This window comes from Pundamilia nyererei, unplaced genomic scaffold (assembly GCF_000239375.1).
Source record: "Pundamilia nyererei isolate P.nyererei 1_Seehausen unplaced genomic scaffold, PunNye1.0 scaffold00142, whole genome shotgun sequence".
NCBI classification, from domain to species: domain Eukaryota; kingdom Metazoa; phylum Chordata; class Actinopteri; order Cichliformes; family Cichlidae; genus Pundamilia; species Pundamilia nyererei.
Genome location: NW_005187543.1, coordinates 227,589 through 245,187, shown reverse-complemented (window position 1 = coordinate 245,187; position 17,599 = coordinate 227,589). Strand labels below are relative to the sequence as shown.

At 40.2% G+C, this 17,599-nt stretch overlaps 1 protein-coding gene across 2 annotated transcripts; it reads right to left on the bottom strand.

The window, feature by feature from the left end:
* Positions 1–5,262: 5,262 nt before the first annotated feature.
* Positions 5,263–11,427, bottom strand: LOC102193306 (transmembrane protein 235). 2 transcript variants are annotated; one of them, XM_005744312.2, is made up of 5 exons: positions 11,165–11,427; positions 11,033–11,080; positions 10,065–10,142; positions 9,470–9,607; positions 5,263–6,529 (listed from the first exon to the last, which is right to left on the bottom strand). In XM_005744312.2, the coding sequence occupies exons 1-5, from the start codon at positions 11,214–11,216 to the stop codon at positions 6,285–6,287; spliced, it is 561 nt and encodes a 186-aa protein (XP_005744369.1). In that variant the 5' UTR covers positions 11,217–11,427; the 3' UTR covers positions 5,263–6,284. The 2 variants fall into 2 exon arrangements, with proteins under 2 accessions (XP_005744369.1, XP_005744368.1); XM_005744311.2 differs by having other exon boundaries at positions 11,033–11,427.
* Between the last annotated feature and the right edge of the window lie 6,172 nt (positions 11,428–17,599).

Below are 17,599 nucleotides of genomic sequence, written 5' to 3'. Positions count from 1 at the left end.
TTCTTTTTTCTTTGTTTAATGTGTTGACACTTAACAACAGCTGGCAAACCATGGAGGAACATTTACTAATAAAAACACTCCTCCAGTCTTGCACGTGTCACAAAAATGGCTTGATACATTTTAAATCTTCCACAGCTGGTTAATTGGACCTTTTTTTCACTGTGCGGTTCTCGAATTTGCTTCGTTTCAAGGGCACTCCAGCAGTATGACAATACCCAGTGAGTAAGACTGTTGCTGTGCTTGACTCGTGATGTATTCGCTTTTCTGTAACATTAGAGTGGGTGGAAGATTCATTATAATGATAGACTACAGAAAGAAAGCAATGACTAGAGGCACAACACACTAGTTTCATACAGCATGGGAAATCGATGGATGAAACTGTTTAATTTATGTCTTACAGCTCCTGTCCCCTGTGTGCAACATGGTCTCCTATCTTTCTTTGAATTACTCTTTCTTTAAAATACAGAACTGTTATGGTTGGATTACATTATGTCTGAGTTCCATCCATCCTTTTGCTTCCGCTTATCCTTTTCAGGGTCACGGGGGGCGCTGGAGCCTATCCCAGCTGTCATAGGGCGAGAGGCAGGGTACACCCTGGACAGGTCGCCAGTCTGTTGCAGGGCTAACACACAGGGACAGACAACCATTTGTGTTCGCATTTACTCCTATGGGCAACTGCACTCCCCACTAACTGCATGTCCTCCGGTGGGAGGAAGCCGGAGTACCTGGAGGGAACCCACGCAAACACTGGGAGAACATGCAAACTCCACACAGAAAGACCCCGACCTGATGGTGGAATTGAACTCAGGACCTTCTTGCTTCTTGCTGTGCAGCAACAGTGCTAACCACCGTGCCTGAGTTATCGTGCTATATTTGGGAAATATTTACTATATTATGGAAACTTCACTGTTCACAGCAACAGTAAATAAGGTGTCTTAGTAAGGTGCTGGGCTATCACCTGCTCCCCGATCTGTCTGTGTTGTGTTGACTAACACCTCAGTAGAAAACCTTCCATAGGTGTCAATTTAGGCTGAGATTTGGTGACTGTTTGTGAGGGTTGTAGCACATGATTCACATAATTCCATAACCCTCAAATCATTCAGTGATCCCTCGTGCCCTATAGACAGGTATTGTTAGACAAACCACTCTTATCTGTATAGAAGAGCCTCATTGTGAGATAAAGCTGATTATTCAGAACAATTTTGTGCAGATAGGCAGTGACCCTTACTTCTAATTGGATATGTGGACTGAAACCATCCCAGTAAAATACTTCCTGCATAAATAAGCCCCTGGATCCCCTGAGTAGTGGGTTCAGATGTTTATAATTTCTAAATAGTTGGAAATACGTCATATTAGCCAGAAACGTTTGCCAAACTGTGCAGGCATAAACAAAAACACAAGCCTGATTAAACTTGGAAACATGGCCAGAACAGAACTTCAATGACAAGACAAATGTTTACAAAGACACGGCAAATCAATCTCACACAAGGACTTCTTGAATGGGATCAATTTACTGATTGATAATATATTTGAACGTTTTAGAAAACAGCCTCGCTTTTGATCAAAGAAAGCGTTTCTGTTAGAAAAAAAATGGATTCTTAAAACTCAATGCCTAAAGGTTGTCTATGACAAAATTATTGCACTCTGTCTAGGACAAGGCCGCAACCTGAAGAGTAATGGATTCGCACCAGCTTTGGCGTTCTTCTGCCAGTGCGGATTGAATTATTATGTTCCATAAAAGTTTAATGGAATTTCAGCAGCCCTAATATATAAAAGAGGGTTGCAAGACTGAGCCACTGTGCTTTGGTTCCCCTTTTATAGCTTTCTGCTCTCTGTATCAGCTGAAACTGGTCCAGTAGCTGCTAAACAAACAGCTGAGTGGACACAATGTTTCATGGTTTGGGTTTTGATTGACTCGCCGACGCACATGAGATCATGTTACAAATCACATTTAGGCAAACGGAAGCACACGTTTTAATGCTTAAGCATCTATCTCTGTCATGAGCACCCTTAGCGAAGCCTTCTGCCCTCCTTTACCCATTAGAGTGCTGAGCTGTATAATTTGGAAGTGTGTTTAATGCAGGTCCATATCCTGGGGTTGAAAATTCCACTTACAAAACTATTAGCCAAAATTGCATTTTATGTTATGGCCATCACTTTTTTTCCTTGTGCCACAGTTTATGAAAGCAACCAGTGGAAGACCCTTATTATCAGGTACCCTATAGTTATGTTGAAGGTAGGCTGCTAAAAGCTGAGGATGTGCAGTATAATGAATAGCCTTTAGAGTTTTCTTTCAGATAGTTCAGGTTGTTTTATGCATTCGATTTTTTACTGTAAACACATTTTCTCTTTGAACAAAAATGAAGCTTTTTAACCTGTATGGTTTATATTTCTTTGCAATGTATCAATACTGGGAACGTGTCTATAAAAAAATTAGCAGAGCAGCAGAAGGTCCTTAAGGTCCTCACCAGGATCAATATCTGTTTCAGGAGCACCAGAGCTCTGCAAAACAAGCTTCAGCAGGGCACTGGTGTGAATGTCTCTGACCGGTCAATCAAAAACTGACTTCACGAGGTTGGCCTGAGCGCCTGACTTCACCTTGTGGGCCCTGTACACTGCCCAGTATCCCGGAGTCTATTTGGGCTTGCAGCAGAGGTTACCAGAATTTGCAGGTCCATCACTGGTACCCTATTCTTTTCACAGATGAGAGCAGGTTCGTCCTGAGCACATGTGACAGATGTGAATGGGTCCGAAGAAGCTGTGGAGAACATTGTGATCTTCTCCATGATACGTAACTTCAATAAGGAAGATCTGTAGTCACACATCTGTCTGCTTCCCAGGTGTTGGCGGCTAATCTAAGCTTTACATCCCTTCCACTTTCCCACATTTCGAGCTGATTGTGACATCACTGGTCTAGTCCAATCAGCTTTCTGGTGGCCTCCTTCGGGCCAATCAGCCTTCATGCCGTGTACTTTAAATCTCACTGTGCATCTGTAATTCTTCCTTGCAGATGCCTTGGTGAAGCCAATCTTCTCCACATCACCTCCTCTCCTGTCACTCAGGCTCAATTCAAGTCTCCATCTTTATCTCCACCAGCGTCTAGACTCTGGTGGTGGGAATGTCACAACTCCCAGTAGTGACAGGCACTACTGGGATTCAGTTCTGCTGTGACGGGCTCTGGGACTTTAACCGCAAACTAAATTCTGTAAATCAATAAACCATGTTCAATTCCTTCTAACAATCTCTTCTTATTGAACTGCCTGTAGCATTGTTCAGTGTGACCAGTTTGGTGGTGGATCAGTGATGGCCTGGCGAGGCACCTTGACCTCCATTAGGTACCAGAATGAAATCCTTAAACCAGGGGTGCCCAATCCCGGTCCTCGAGAGCTACCGTCCTGCAGCTTTTAGATGCAGCCCTACTCCAACACAGCTGAATCAAATGGTTTGATTACCTCTTCAGCATGCCATCGTGTTTGGCAAAGGCCTGATAACAAGCCATTCATTTGATTCAGCTGTGTTGGAGTAGGGATGCATCTAAAAGCTGCAGGATAGTAGCTCTCGAGGACTGGGATTGGGCAGCCCTGCCTTAAACGTATTATCAGGCCCTGCGTTGGTGCAGTGGGTCCTTAGTTCTTCCTGGCCTCATGCGGCAGTTCCTTAAGGATGAAGGAATTGATACCCTTGACCGGCCTCCACGCTCACCTGAACTAAATCCAATATAACAACTTTGGACATTATGCTTCAGTCCATCCGACGCTGCCAGGTGGTACCTCAAACAGTGCAGGAGCTCAGTGATGCCCCGGTCCAGATTTTGGAGGAGACCACCCCTCTCCCAGGGCACCATCCGTTGTCTCATTAGGACTCATTGTCTGGCACATGGGGGCCACACAAACTACTGAGTACCATTTTGAGTTGCGAGCTTGGTGCATCTATTTTTTCTACTTTTCTTTTTTGGGATGTCTTTGCATTTAGCCCTGTGTAGGTTGAGAATAATCATTTTACATCAAAGTCAGTGGTATCCTTTTGTTGCTAACACAGTACTCGTGGCTCCAGATGATACATATCAGTATTGATATCCAGAATGATTTTTTTTTTGTCTAGTGAGATCTGATGTGTTTGCATAATCGTCCTTTATTTCTTTTTTGAGCAGTGTATTATTTCTGCTGTTCCAGCAATTATCAAAGTAAATGTTAGTAAAGTACTAACTATCCTGAGTCTGTGTTATATAATCATAACCAATTACACAGAGATTTGACTCTGCAAGGATGCTTTGCATATGAATGAATGCATCTTTTATGGACAGCAGCGTTGCAGCATATTGTTCAGGCATCTCTGAATTCCTCTGAGGCCATCTCTATATCCAGTAGTTTTTTCCCTCTCCCTTTTCTGTCTGGGGGCTTCATTTATATTCACAGACTCTACCAAAAGAAACCAGATGCCCACATTCTAATAACTTCAAGACAAAAAAAAAAGAAAAAAAAAAAGACGTAAAATGCTTGAGAAGATTTTGAACTTTTTTGGAGAGGGTGTCCTCAGCAAAGATGGACAGCATTAATTATATATAAACTATAGTGGTGAACGATTTGGCATATATAGATGTTTATTGTGCTTTTTTTGAAGGTACACTAACAGGAAAGTCAAGATTTTAAAGCTCACCTTTAATCATGTCGCCTTTATGCCACCTGACATGCCAACAATAGTTTTGATTGCACTGTATTTCTTTCCTTTGAAATAACCCATTGCAAAAGAGTCTAACAAAGCAGAGTCCAGCAAGCAGTCTTGCTGGTTGTGGTTAAGCATGAGCACTCTTTTGAAACAGGCCACATTTCATTCAGGATGGAAGTTTTTTTTTCCAAGATCAGCTTGGCTCCACCAACTCCTGACAGATGACATACTCAGGCTGAGGGGTGCCCTTCATCCCTGCTCCAGATGAAGCCATAAGGAGCCTCTACTGTGTTACTTACAGTTTTCTTTGGCCCTACTGGTGTTCAGTTGTGATTTACTCCGCACAAGAAAGTGATCAAATTTCCTCACAACAACAGTTGCGGCTTTAAATAATCAAACTGTCACAAATCGTCACACATTTGTGAAATTTTATTCAAATCACAGGTAATATTCTCCTTTTTAATTCTGTTTGCAAGTTATGTGAAACATCAATCTGGCTTTTCTGCCACAGCTGCTCAGTTATGAAAACATAAGGTCTGTTATGAATGCTTTAAAAAAAAAAAAAAAAAAAAAAAGAAAGACAACGACATCATAAAGTCTTACAGCAAATGCTTAATGTTGTGTTTTTCACAGTGTTCACTTTATTTGAATTACAGAGAAAAGTCTTTCCAGAACAGACAGAATCTCACAATATTGAGTCATTGGCGACAGTAAAGCAGGCAGCGACACATGCACATATTCTTTACTGCTGAAAATAACTTGCAGTTGCCCCAGGAGTGCATTTATCTTTAACCTCATTTCCATGATTAATGTAAGGACTGGTGGGTTAGCTACAGAAGTGTTTCACACAGATGCACAAACTAACATTTAGATGTTGCTGTAGTCAAACTCTCAGCACCAAATGACTTGACGTCTACATCATTTCTTTGGAGGTTTTAAAAAGCTGTGCAATGCAAATTTCCCCTGGCATTTGGAGAAACGGAGTAGCAGTAATTCTTTTATAAAGTATTAGAAAGGATAGAAACTACAGTCTGATACTGTCTAGTCTCCCGGGTGGCTTTTTAATGCCTGGTGGTTTACTTTTGCAGAATCAGCAGCGTTTCCACTTGAATGAAGTACTTAACACTACTGATGCACACATGCTTGAATACACTAAACCATATTCGAGTCCTCTCAAGTCTTATCGAGCATGCATCAAACCAATTAAACCATAAAATATAACTGGTCCTTTGCTTAAAGCTTTAACTTACCAAATTATACAGCACCGAGCCTGAAACATGTGAACACATTTAAAAAAATAAATAAGAAAATAAAACTGCCAATCTTTACAGTAACTACTCAGAAGAGTAAGCTTAGTTTTCATGTCTGGGTTTGATTTACTCTACAACATCACGGTCTACAAGGACAGTATGTCACAGCTAGCCTCTGAAAACAATGATGAAGCAGATGTTCAAGAGCATCTGTATCTACAGTTGCAGTTTTGTAAAGCCAGCTTGCAGAATGGTTTATCTTCTTGGCCCCTGGCCTGTGTGACCAACTGTTTTAGTCAAATAAATAAAATCAAGTCGATAAAAATTGAAGATTTCTGTAGTTTCACTCAGAAACCAGAATGTGCGACTCTATAACATGGCAATGGCTACACCAGAGTCATAATGTCCCTTCATTTGTGTTATTCTGGCAGCCAGCATGAGCAGCAGGCCTGTTGCCACCTCCAGGCTGTAGGAGAGCCAGGCTGTGGCTAATGACCAGCCAAACGACACGTTCACATAGACGAGATTCTCTGGGGGCACAGTTCGCTGGAACTCCTCCATGGCCTGATTGGAGTATTTGATGTAGACGCTAACCCCAGACAAGGTGAAAAGACCTGATGAAGCACAGACAGACAGCTCATCAACTCAAAGGCCTTATTAGACTTTAACACATTCCCTTTTTAGCTGCAACAGAGAAACGGATCTATCAGTGGGAAAGAAAATTACAATGCGCTTGAGCACTATGATCACCTTTATGCATCACACTTAATCGGCTTTTACAGTTAGGTCATTACAGTAATGACACATTGATGAGCAAATAATACTTCCCCCAATTCATGCTTTGCTCAGTAGACTGTTTAAGATAATATAGACATAAACGCGCTCACGTGTACCAATTTAAAGCGCCGGCCAATTCAAATCAGTCTCAGGAAACGTGCCCACAAAGGCGGCTCCAAATTTAGTCTGGCCTTAAGTGTGCTTCTAATATTTTTTGATTTCTTGTGTTCCCAAACGGACAGATGAAATGTCCCACATAACAATTGCCACAGAGGCGAGCCGACAAGAATAACATCATTAAACGTCAACCTCAAAACATTGAGCCATTAAATAAGCAATTCAGGTCGACCTTTAGTCAGACTCATAGGGAGGGAAAACCAGTCTGAGCAGTCGTCAATTGCAATTAAATCTAGTTAATTACTGATGATTTAAATGCAGAAGAAAAACCCCCCAAAACAAATAAAAAGTCCCAGCTGTGGTCTTCCTTTGCATGTACTGTGGTTAATTTGCACATCAGCAAAAAGAAAGTGTGTGCATTTCCCAAGTACAGTACATTATCTGTGCACCACTTTATGTGAGACTCATGCTGTTACACCGCTGATGCCACGCTAGGAATTTACTAAACATCTGTTGAGCTTACTTGACAAAGCAATACTAATTAAAATACCACCATGTGAATGAAGTGAATGTATTTTTTATTTTTTTTTTTAAACCTTGAGCTGAACAGCTAAAGAAGGACATTATTACATATTGCCCGAGATAGAAATGTCAGCTTTGCTATAGCTCATATTTATAGCAGGTTTCCCCCCTCCGAAAAATCCAAAGAGATTCATCAGTGCTGCAGTATGTGGTGCGAGTGGGATTACGAAGACCTTCACCAAAATATCAAACTTAAAATACGTAGTTACTGCGAATGCACCGCATAAGGGGAGAAAGCACAATAACACAGACATCCATTATGCCCGCTTTCTTTTCTTTTATATGATCAGTGGTTTTGAAAGTGGCAGAGCTTAGTGCTTGCGGGTCTCCTGGAGTACACACGTGGACAGGACATTCGATAGAAAGCATTAAATTATCTCTGTTTCTATGTGACACTGGAGGTTGAGCATGTCAGCAGAGATGGCACACTGTATAATAAGTCCTATGTCTGTCACAGATTTGCGCATTTACCCTCAATTTCAACCAAATAGAGATTCAATCTCATTCCACTTGAGTTCAGACCTAATCAAATGGATTCTTTGATGGATATTTATGGCAGCTGCTCAACAGCTGAACCCTTCACTAGAGGGGGGAAAAAAACAAAACCCATTTGTGTTACAGTATTGATGACAAAAGCAGGCCCTTCCACTGCCATTTAAAGGAGGAAAAAAAAAAAAAAAAAAAAAAAAAGCAGAGCACGTGTGATTTGTGCGTGATTATGACACATTTGCACTTACATTTTTAGGAGAGCGTTTCTGATTTGACTCTTAATAAGAGCAACTTTCTGCGTAATAGAATTTTTCGCAACCAATTCCTGCAAAAAAAGGGCAGATGGAAAATGACATAAGAAAGTGCCCACTGGTAATTCCAGGAGGAAGTCTGACTGCATCTTTCAATCAATGACAAGCTCTTCAGTAAATTTGAGCCACTTCATTGTGATCAACAATCAGCCTCCATGCTGCAATCAATTACGTCAGTCTCCATGCTGAGAATGTTTGGTGGTATGGTTTCTAAAATTATGTTCATGCTCACCAGGAACCAGCTTGCAATTCTGATTAATTTAATGCAAATGTGACGGGGAAACACTGAAGCTGTTTTCACACATCACCCCCCCACCTTTACAAACTGTGTTAGGAGAATCAAGTCGGTACGCTGCCCAAAGTTATAATTAATGCTCTTGCAACTGGGAGTTGTAGAGATGTGCTGTCTGGATAGAGCGGAAAAGAAACAGGACTCACTAGCTATCAATCCACCAAACAATTACTCGTACTATTCTCGGGTGGGTTCAATTCGACATGCCAGACTTCACTGTCAGGGATGTCGAGTTAAAGAGCATTTAGCACCCGATTAAGTTGGGTTGGACATACAACTAGTTTTATTCCCACCAAACACTTCAACATGGTAGAGCTCAGTGAATATGTTCTTTTAGCACGTGGCGCCTCAAATGATGCTGTCATACCACCTCTCACCGTGCCATTATGTCTGCATCTGAATGGAGATAGTCACGCTGTTTATCGTTTATTCACAAAATCTAAGGAACAGACCGAAAGGAGAGAGAAGTGCTGCTCACAGCAGTCCAAACGTGCTCTGTGCCTCGGATCCTTATTTTCACCATTAAATCCCCATCTTCACCACTCTAATAACAGTCTGTGTGAAAAGATCATTACCTAACTCAACTCAATTAAGCTGAATGGGATTTTTAATGTCCGCACAGAGATATTTAATACGTTGCTGCCGATTCGTCTTCTTCAAGATAAAATATTTACATAACTATAATCACCGTTTTCTCATTGGCCATCGGCCAGCTCAAGCACACAGTTTATGTCTATAAAGGCTGAAATTAGATACTACTGGAGCCTCTACTCACAACCAAATCTGATGTGAGAGAGAACAGCTGAAAACGCGCTTCTCAGGGTCTCTTAGATGCACGCGCAACGTACCTGTAAGACTACGATGTGTCGCCCACGTGCGTTTTCACGTTTGCTGTGCGTCTTGCACGCCGACATAAACAAGCAAGAGCACACGGTGTGAATCCGGGCTCAGAAAAAGAAAACAAAGGGAATTCTGTGGGGACTTACTGCAGAGGAGAAAGTAGGATGCTGACGCAGCCAGCAACTTTGGACTGGAGGCCAATGAGCTGACAAGTCCAAAGATCCAGCCAAACACCAGGAGGACGAGGCTGAGAGGCAACAAAATGACCACTACTTTGTGCAAGCCTGCAAACACACACATTTGAAAAAAAATATAAATATATATATTTTTTTTAAATCAGCGATTTTCCAATTGACTCCCATCATCCAGGGTCCTGCTGATTTTTTGTTCCCATTGTCAGTACTGAAATCAACTAGCAGAGACTCCATTGAGTTCTTCTCCCACAGTGGACAGTTTATTACTGCATTTTATTTGTCAACGTTGCAAGCAGGAAGTGTTCCTGAAAACCCTAACAAAACTGATTTTATCTAGTAAGCGCAGTTACAAAAGCACACTTGGAGGGAAAAACCCCCAATCTCGTCATGTTAATTTGCAGAATGTGATTAATTGCATAGCATATCTTGCAAATGCAGATGTTTTGGGCTTCCAATCAGACCTCTAATCCTTACTGCCAAGAACATACTCCCGTGTGGCTACCATTACCATTTTAAAATGCATCACTTGATCAAGGAACCCACTCACCGACAAGGTGCCTTTCTGCCTCTGTCAGGTTGGACATATTTGCTGTGAAAGAGGGGGTGACTGAACTCCAGTTTGCTCCTGAAAATGTCAAATGAAAAGGTTACACATGACAGGACCAGTGGCAGAGCCCTGGGACTTTGCAAAATTGCTCTTAGATGTGAAAAAATGTGGTATTAAGTGTGGGAATAGTAGACAATATTAGAAAATAAATAATAGTTTCCCTTTTTGCTAGGGAATCTCCAGGTGAGCACTGCCTGATTAGTTTCATGTTGGATCATTACTTGGCATTTATTGCATGAACTGTGGGTGCCGCCCGAAACAAATAGAACACATTTGGGACCTCAAGCTGGAAGCACATTATATTGCAGCTGTGCCAAAACCATCCTTCACAAGCTCTCCTTGTGTGTTCTCCTGCAGGTGGCTGCAGAAACTGGTATGTGTGGGGTAAAAGTTGCTACTGTTAAAAGCCATTTTCCTACCCAAACTGTATTCCACAATTAGAACATTTCAGGCTTCATTTCACTGCATGAGAATTGAATTTCTGTGGATTCAAGGTAATGTTGCAAGAATTTGAGTAGTCCGTCATTTAGAATATCCCCATGCTTCTCATTTCCAATATAAAGGCACTGGGATATCAGCTTCTCCGTGCATCAAGTTCACCTAAGATTAGACCAATGAGGATTAAATGAGGGACTGCTGTTGATCCATCAGAAACTAAAGACAATGTTAAACCTCTGCAGCACTGCATGTAACCAACTAGAGTGAAATTAAGGGATTTATTAGTGTGCCAATTTGAAATCTGCACAAATCAGAATGAACTTTTATAATTTTTTGAGGAGGCTTCTCAAAATTACCTCTGTGAGACGCAGGTCAAAAGTTATGCGAATATGATGGCTGATTTTTAACAAGTCGCACAGCTGTAAAGACCCCAATAACAGCTCATTAAAGATGAAGTTAAACTGACATACCTTCAATAATTCTCCACAGTCCAGAATGGGAACTCAGGTCATCTGAACCTGTGTAGTTGGGTTTGTTCACATCAATTATGTACCAATAATCAGTCCCAATCGCTACGGCGAGGAAGCAAAAACTGAGCAAACCTGTAAGCCCAGCCGATAGAACCACCGGTCCGTACTTCATCGTGCAGCCCATATAAAGCACAGTTTCTCGTCAACGGGAAGATTTTTCCTTTCTTTATTGTTGTAAAATGGGATCTTCAACGACACGCCAATATTTCAGATGCGTAAAAGCGCTCCAGCTAAATCCTTCTCCGCAAAGTGCCAGCTCCCCATCCACAAATATAGTTCTAGAGCAAAATAAACAAATTAATAAAAGAAATCCGGCTCGGCAATGTCAAACAAAAAATGCAAAGCGAGACAAATTAGACGAGAAAAACATTTTTTGTCAGTGCCACCGCATAACACATCGCATAACAGGTAGGGATCCCGGGGGTGTGCATGGTGGCTGTAAGTGCTCCACGATCAATTTAAATTGTCAAAATGCGGGAATACAACAACGCACTTCCGGTGACGATCTCCAAAATAAAACTACATCCGTGGAACGTCGATCGGTAACATTTTGCAATTATATTTTGATTATTATAGATACATGTAATATAATAAAGACAGGACAAAAATACTAATATTAATAGAAATTAACGATTTAATAAACAAATAAAGGCTAAGTTTGAATAGCTGGAGCAACAATAGATGTGTCGAAAAAAAAAACCACGTGACACACACGTGAGTTTAAGTAGGAAAAAAGGTGTAGAAGGTAGGTGATTAAGCTTTTTTTCAGTGAGACAAAGGAAATGAATTAATGTAACGTCTTCACAACTTAATGACATGATACAAATTAAGCACAGCTGTAAAACAAAATTATGTAAACATGCTATTCACCACTTCAAAGTTTGAACTCACTGCAGCTAGAGGGTTTGGACAAGCATTTCACCCCATTCTTCCTTGTAAAACTTCTCTGGAGCTGTCAGCTTGCACTGGGGATGGTGAATAAAAGGCAATTTTCAAGTCCTGCCACTGTTCTTAATTGGAGTGAGGTTTGGACTCCGACTTGGCCACTGCAGGATGTTTTGAGGCAATTCCCGTGTAGCTTTATTGCTTTATGTTGGGCTATCTCATTGGGAAATTCTCTTGTTGTCTGCTGGATTTCCCCCGTTTTCCACCAGAAAACAAAAGAAAATCAGACTTCTTTGCTCTTGCTTTTCGTGCTCATTGCACACCCACGGCTGCAGTCTCATGTCATCCAAATAGTGGTGTAACATATACACTTTCTAATGACCCGGTCGAGTGTAATTACACACTTCAGGGTAATAGTGTTTCATGGTTAATAAGTGATCCAAGCAAACTGCTTCTTTAAAAAAAATAATAATAAAAATCTACTCTCTAATTAAGAAGACTGAAATGTGAAGTCTGTTCTTATGGCTTAAGGGAGGCTGTGGACGGCATTTTAAAAAAAGGCACTTTTCTAACAAGGACTTTCATCCTATTAATTCTAAGATTATTAGTCACATTGAATACTCCCTTGTCTTTAGTTAGAACAGCTAAGGAAAAGTAGAAGTACTCATATGGCATGTTTTTCTCAATTTTGGAAATTGGTTTAAAATCTTTAGTTTTTGCATTTACACCCAGGCAGTTAAGGGAAAGATAGATTTGTGTGGGCTGGGAAATAAATCTTAATCAGTGCAGTTTTCAAAGACATCGAACCTTGTCCGGCCTCTTTGTAGTTTAACTGGTTTTCAGCTGTGTCTCCTTGAATGCACCAACTCCAACACGTAGGGGAGTCAGAAGTGGACATCTCAATAAAAAAACACTATGCAGTGAAACAGAATTAATTTTAGTTATGCGTTTAGCCCAGAGCACACAGACAAATTTCTGCGTGAGCCACAAATAAAAATCAATGTCAGCGTCTTTATTAAAAAACTAATACATCAATTGTGTTTAAGGCAGCTGAGCTCTCTGCGACACGCCAAATCTATCTTTAATAGATTTTTCACTCATCACGATTATTATTGAGTGGGTGGACTTTAATTAGAGAAATATTGTCATTTCTGTTATAGGATGGGTGTTTGTTGGAGAACACTCCTAATGAGCTAATTTGTCTTAAATATAAATATATTTTTTAAAAGTGAAATTCCATTTAATTGACATTCCAACTAGTTTGTGTTTAACCTGATTTATTGACTTTTGTTCCCTTCTTCTTTTAACTAATGTTTTTATTTGCTGCACCACTTTTTTGCACAATGTCTGAGTCTTTACTGGGTGGAATAAAAAAAAAAAGGTTGTCCATACTTGTAGCCTTACTCCAGAACTGATCAATAAGTCAACTTTGATCCCTGGCATCTCTTAAAACTTCCAAGTCCAGGCACGCTGCACGCACTGTTCAAGCAGGGCTGCTCTGCACATGCTTTGTACTGGGTTGAAGATATTTTGCTAAAGTACTTAACAAATGCATTTCCAAACAAACAGAACACAGAGACCTCATGTGCACCTGTAAACCTAAGATAACTTTTTTAGTTCTTTTCCTGAGAATAATGCAAATGCCATCCTGGGTGAAAAGCGGGAATGAAATGTCATGATGTGTCAGAGTTCCTGAGACTCTATAATTATGCAATCATTTGAAGGAGTCTTGAGCAGCGGTTGACACAGTCGCGCACAGGTTGGCCTCTTATTCTGGAGACTTGTCAGTTATTTGCTCAAAACCTCTGCAAGCACTTATTTCGAGAAGCTATTAAGAGTTTTAATTTGAAAAAAAATAAACTTTTCTTTTAAAATGAACAAACATCCACCGACAGAATATTCTAGGTGAAACTCTTCATGCTTCATTTAAGTAGTACAACACCACTACTAAATGACTGAAGTATTTTCATCCAGAAGAACAAAAATTGCTCTGTGTTGAGTGCAGAGTAAGAGCAAATCATGTTTTCACTTTTATAACAACCATTTCAAATATTCTTTATGCTCTTTTCCTGATGTACTCCATTCCATTTCACAACTGTGGACAACTGTGTTTCATTTTCAACTTGCAGAAATTGTTCCTAGCTTTTATTTTGGTATGCATGCCTTGCTATATAAGCTTTGATACAACCCAACAGAAAATCACAGATGCCCAGTCGAATGATTTTGGGCTGCTGTCGTGCATATTTTAAGCCTGCTATTGCTAATCTGTCTTTACAGATTCATAAAAACAGCATTTGTGAAATTGACTAAACCACATGTAATCGACTGTAAAGACTTCGAGGGCAGTGTAATGTAGCAACAGAGCTTCAAAAGGTAAGCAGAAAAATTCACACCTCCTTGTTTTTAATAAGAGAAGCACCTCTTTCTCCTGTCCAGTTTCTTCTCTCTTCACAAATAAACCAATATGCCCTCTGCCTCTTTCTCTTTCTCTGCCTTAGATCTTGTCTGCCTCTCTTGTTGTTCTGAGAACTGACCCTGCCAGGCCTTTCTGTGTTTACCACTCTCAATTTAAGGTTGTTGTCACTCTTATCCTTCTCAGTTCTTCAAGTTGTTTTCAGTTTCTGGTATCCTAATAATCCAATAATCTGACGCTCAGCTTTTTCTGTTTCAGGCTAAATAGCATTGATTCTGGTTTTAATGACATTTTTATTTATTTAAATGAATATCCAATAGTTTATGTGTTTGTTTCTTGTCTTTGCCTTAAATTTGCTCCCTCTAGTTTTTGTAGGGTCTGTGTTAAAACTGTCTTTTATTTAGCTTGCCTCTGTCAGCCTTTCAGCTTAAGGTCACAGGGCTCCTTTCCACCTTTTCCTCTTTGAAGCTTTTCCATTGATTGGAGTTGGGCTTACTGGCTCTAAGATGTTTATAGAATGTCTTTGTGTTATATACACAACGATGTGTGCCGCTGGTAATGTTTCTGGGCTGCTTTTCCTCATAACAGCCATCCCTCAAGATTTTCTCCATTTAAAGCCATGCATTGTCAGGGATTGTAACATCTAGTCCTTTTACTGAATCTGTGTGTCTGAATTTGTAACCCTCACATTTAAACCCTCAACACCGGTCATCTCTGACCTCTTCCCCTCCAAGATGACATCCAATTCAAAGAAACAAAAAGACATTCAGCTGCACAGCGTGTCTGCCCTAAAGCCACTGTGTGTATTTGCGTGTTGTGTGTGTTCTACTGGAAAGCTGCTGCCAATCCAAGGAATTAGCTGAACTTTCTTTAAACTTCATTTGCATAAAGGCTTAGAGAGTCTTGACCATCTGCTTAAAACGACCACTTTGTTTTCTTGTCTAAGGTGTATACTTTTGAGATACTCTAGCAGATCTAATTAAAAAAAGAAGAAAGCCAAGCGCGTGGTAATCTAGCACAAATAAATTTACCGTAGTGTTGCAGTTTCCTTCCTCCAGAACACCGACACGCATCTAGAACAAACACAATTGTTGTGAAAGCCTTTCTTTTAGTTTCAGTGTTGCTTAAAATTTTCCTTGCAAATGCTTTCAGAGATCTTTGGCACTTTCACTGAAATGTCAGACACAGTGCACAGTTAATATGCTTTGTAGAGATTCGGCTGTATGTGTGTTTGCCTTTGTGTGTTTCTCGGTGCCGTTTCTGTCTGTGCAATTTTCTTCCTCGAGTCAGACCAGGAGAGAACTGAAATTCTCAGGAAAAAATTATTTTGCTGTGGACCATAAATATTTGAAATCGCTAAGAGATGACAGAAGGATGGCAACTAGTAACCTGAAAATGTGGCTGTGGCGAAAACACGCCTTTTTCTTGAGAATGATCTGTAAATGCCAGCTGAGCCCACTCTAAAACCCGTGTTTCTTAAAATGATTAATGAAGGTCATGTCAGTCGCAGAGTGCTGCTTTACTACCAGGTGTTTGTGCTTGTTGCAGCAGGATATGGTATTTTCACTGATTATTGCTGCATAGAAAGAACTAAGTGAGGTACACAGTGCCATCCAGTGTGGTGAATGGGAAAATCCTCTTCTTATTAGAAAAATGACTTATTACGGCAGGATCAAGGAGATATTGCACGTAAATTAAGTATAGCAATTAGCAAACTTAATACAACTGTATTTAAACTGTAACACTTTTCATTTGAAAGTAATATTTGCTGAAATATTATTTAGCCCTAACAATCAGACACAGGCAGCTGGCATCACTGCAACATCTGGGCTTCCAGATGTAACAAAATATTGACAGTGCCAGCGGCACTGGTTATCCCTCTACTTCATGCTACTGGAAGCAGATCTGAAATCATCACTGATGGTAAATGTTAAACTGAAGTCATTTCACGTTTTAATCACAGCTCACCACACTTCTTTGTTGGAGTTCCCCGCACAATGAATTAGTAGTCATAAAAGTCAGATGGCATAATGTTGGCTTCTGATACATTACAATGATGTGGCAGATTTTTACCATTAGGATTAGGACTCAGGAGCTCTACGCCAACTGATGATCAGCTCACAAAAATTTCACACACGTCCTCTAAGCCTGACCCACAGCTGTAAATCTCAAAGACAACAGTGATATTATAAGTTTTTATTGTCAACATTTGTCAAAAATCATCATCATAAAGCAAAGATCGTAAAACGATGTCTATATATACATATATTAGATACATTCTAAAATATGGCCAGAGGTTCTCTATAGAGCTGTTACAGGATGTATAGGTAACCAAACTTTTTTATAACTAAAACTAATCCAGATTGCACACAACACAAAACCACTCGTTTAGACATTCTGCTGAAACTATGGTAGATTTTACTACCTTCTGGGAAATATCCAACAAAAATCTACAGAATTAATTGTTTACATTTTTTGGTTGTCCTCTTTAGTGCACAACAACATCTGTTCTAATTAACTCTGGGCAGCTTGTACCCATAGCGATTTGTTGTAATCATTTTAGTGAGTCCTGTGAGAGATTTTAGTCATAATATGAAGAGTTTCCCAAAAAAAAAGAAAAGGATTTTGCAGCTAAGGGTCAACTTCAAGCCAATTATTAGTGCTTCATAAGCAGCACCGGGTAGGTAGGTTTTAGGAAGATTCTACTGATTTATTAAACGTACTAGCTTGCTGTTGTATCCAAAGTTAATTAGGAAGATCAATCGGTTTCAGTGTGGTGTTGCTGGCCTTTCTATATACAATGACTGGACGCAAAGGTGGAACAACATGTTTTCCAACAGCTATAAAGATTTCTGAAGGAGTTTGCAGGAGCTGGGTCTAACCAGCAACCACTAGGCAAGCAAAGTGCATGCACCTTTACTCTAGATGATTAAATATTCTCATCTAAGTTTGAGCAAATGGATGGAAAACAAGCATCCTGGAAATCAATCTTTGCAGTGTTTTTCAAAAACATCTGTTGTCAAAATCCATTATATTTTCTTATGTGGCTACCAGCCTCTCAACATGAAAACAGGACATGGATATAGAGTGCAGTGTAGAATAAGGCCCCTAGGCAGATCACCAGAGAAGCACTTCTGAGTTTACATCAGATACATTAGAAAGATCCATCCGATACTTTAAATCTCCTCTGACTTCTTTCTCACTGTTCT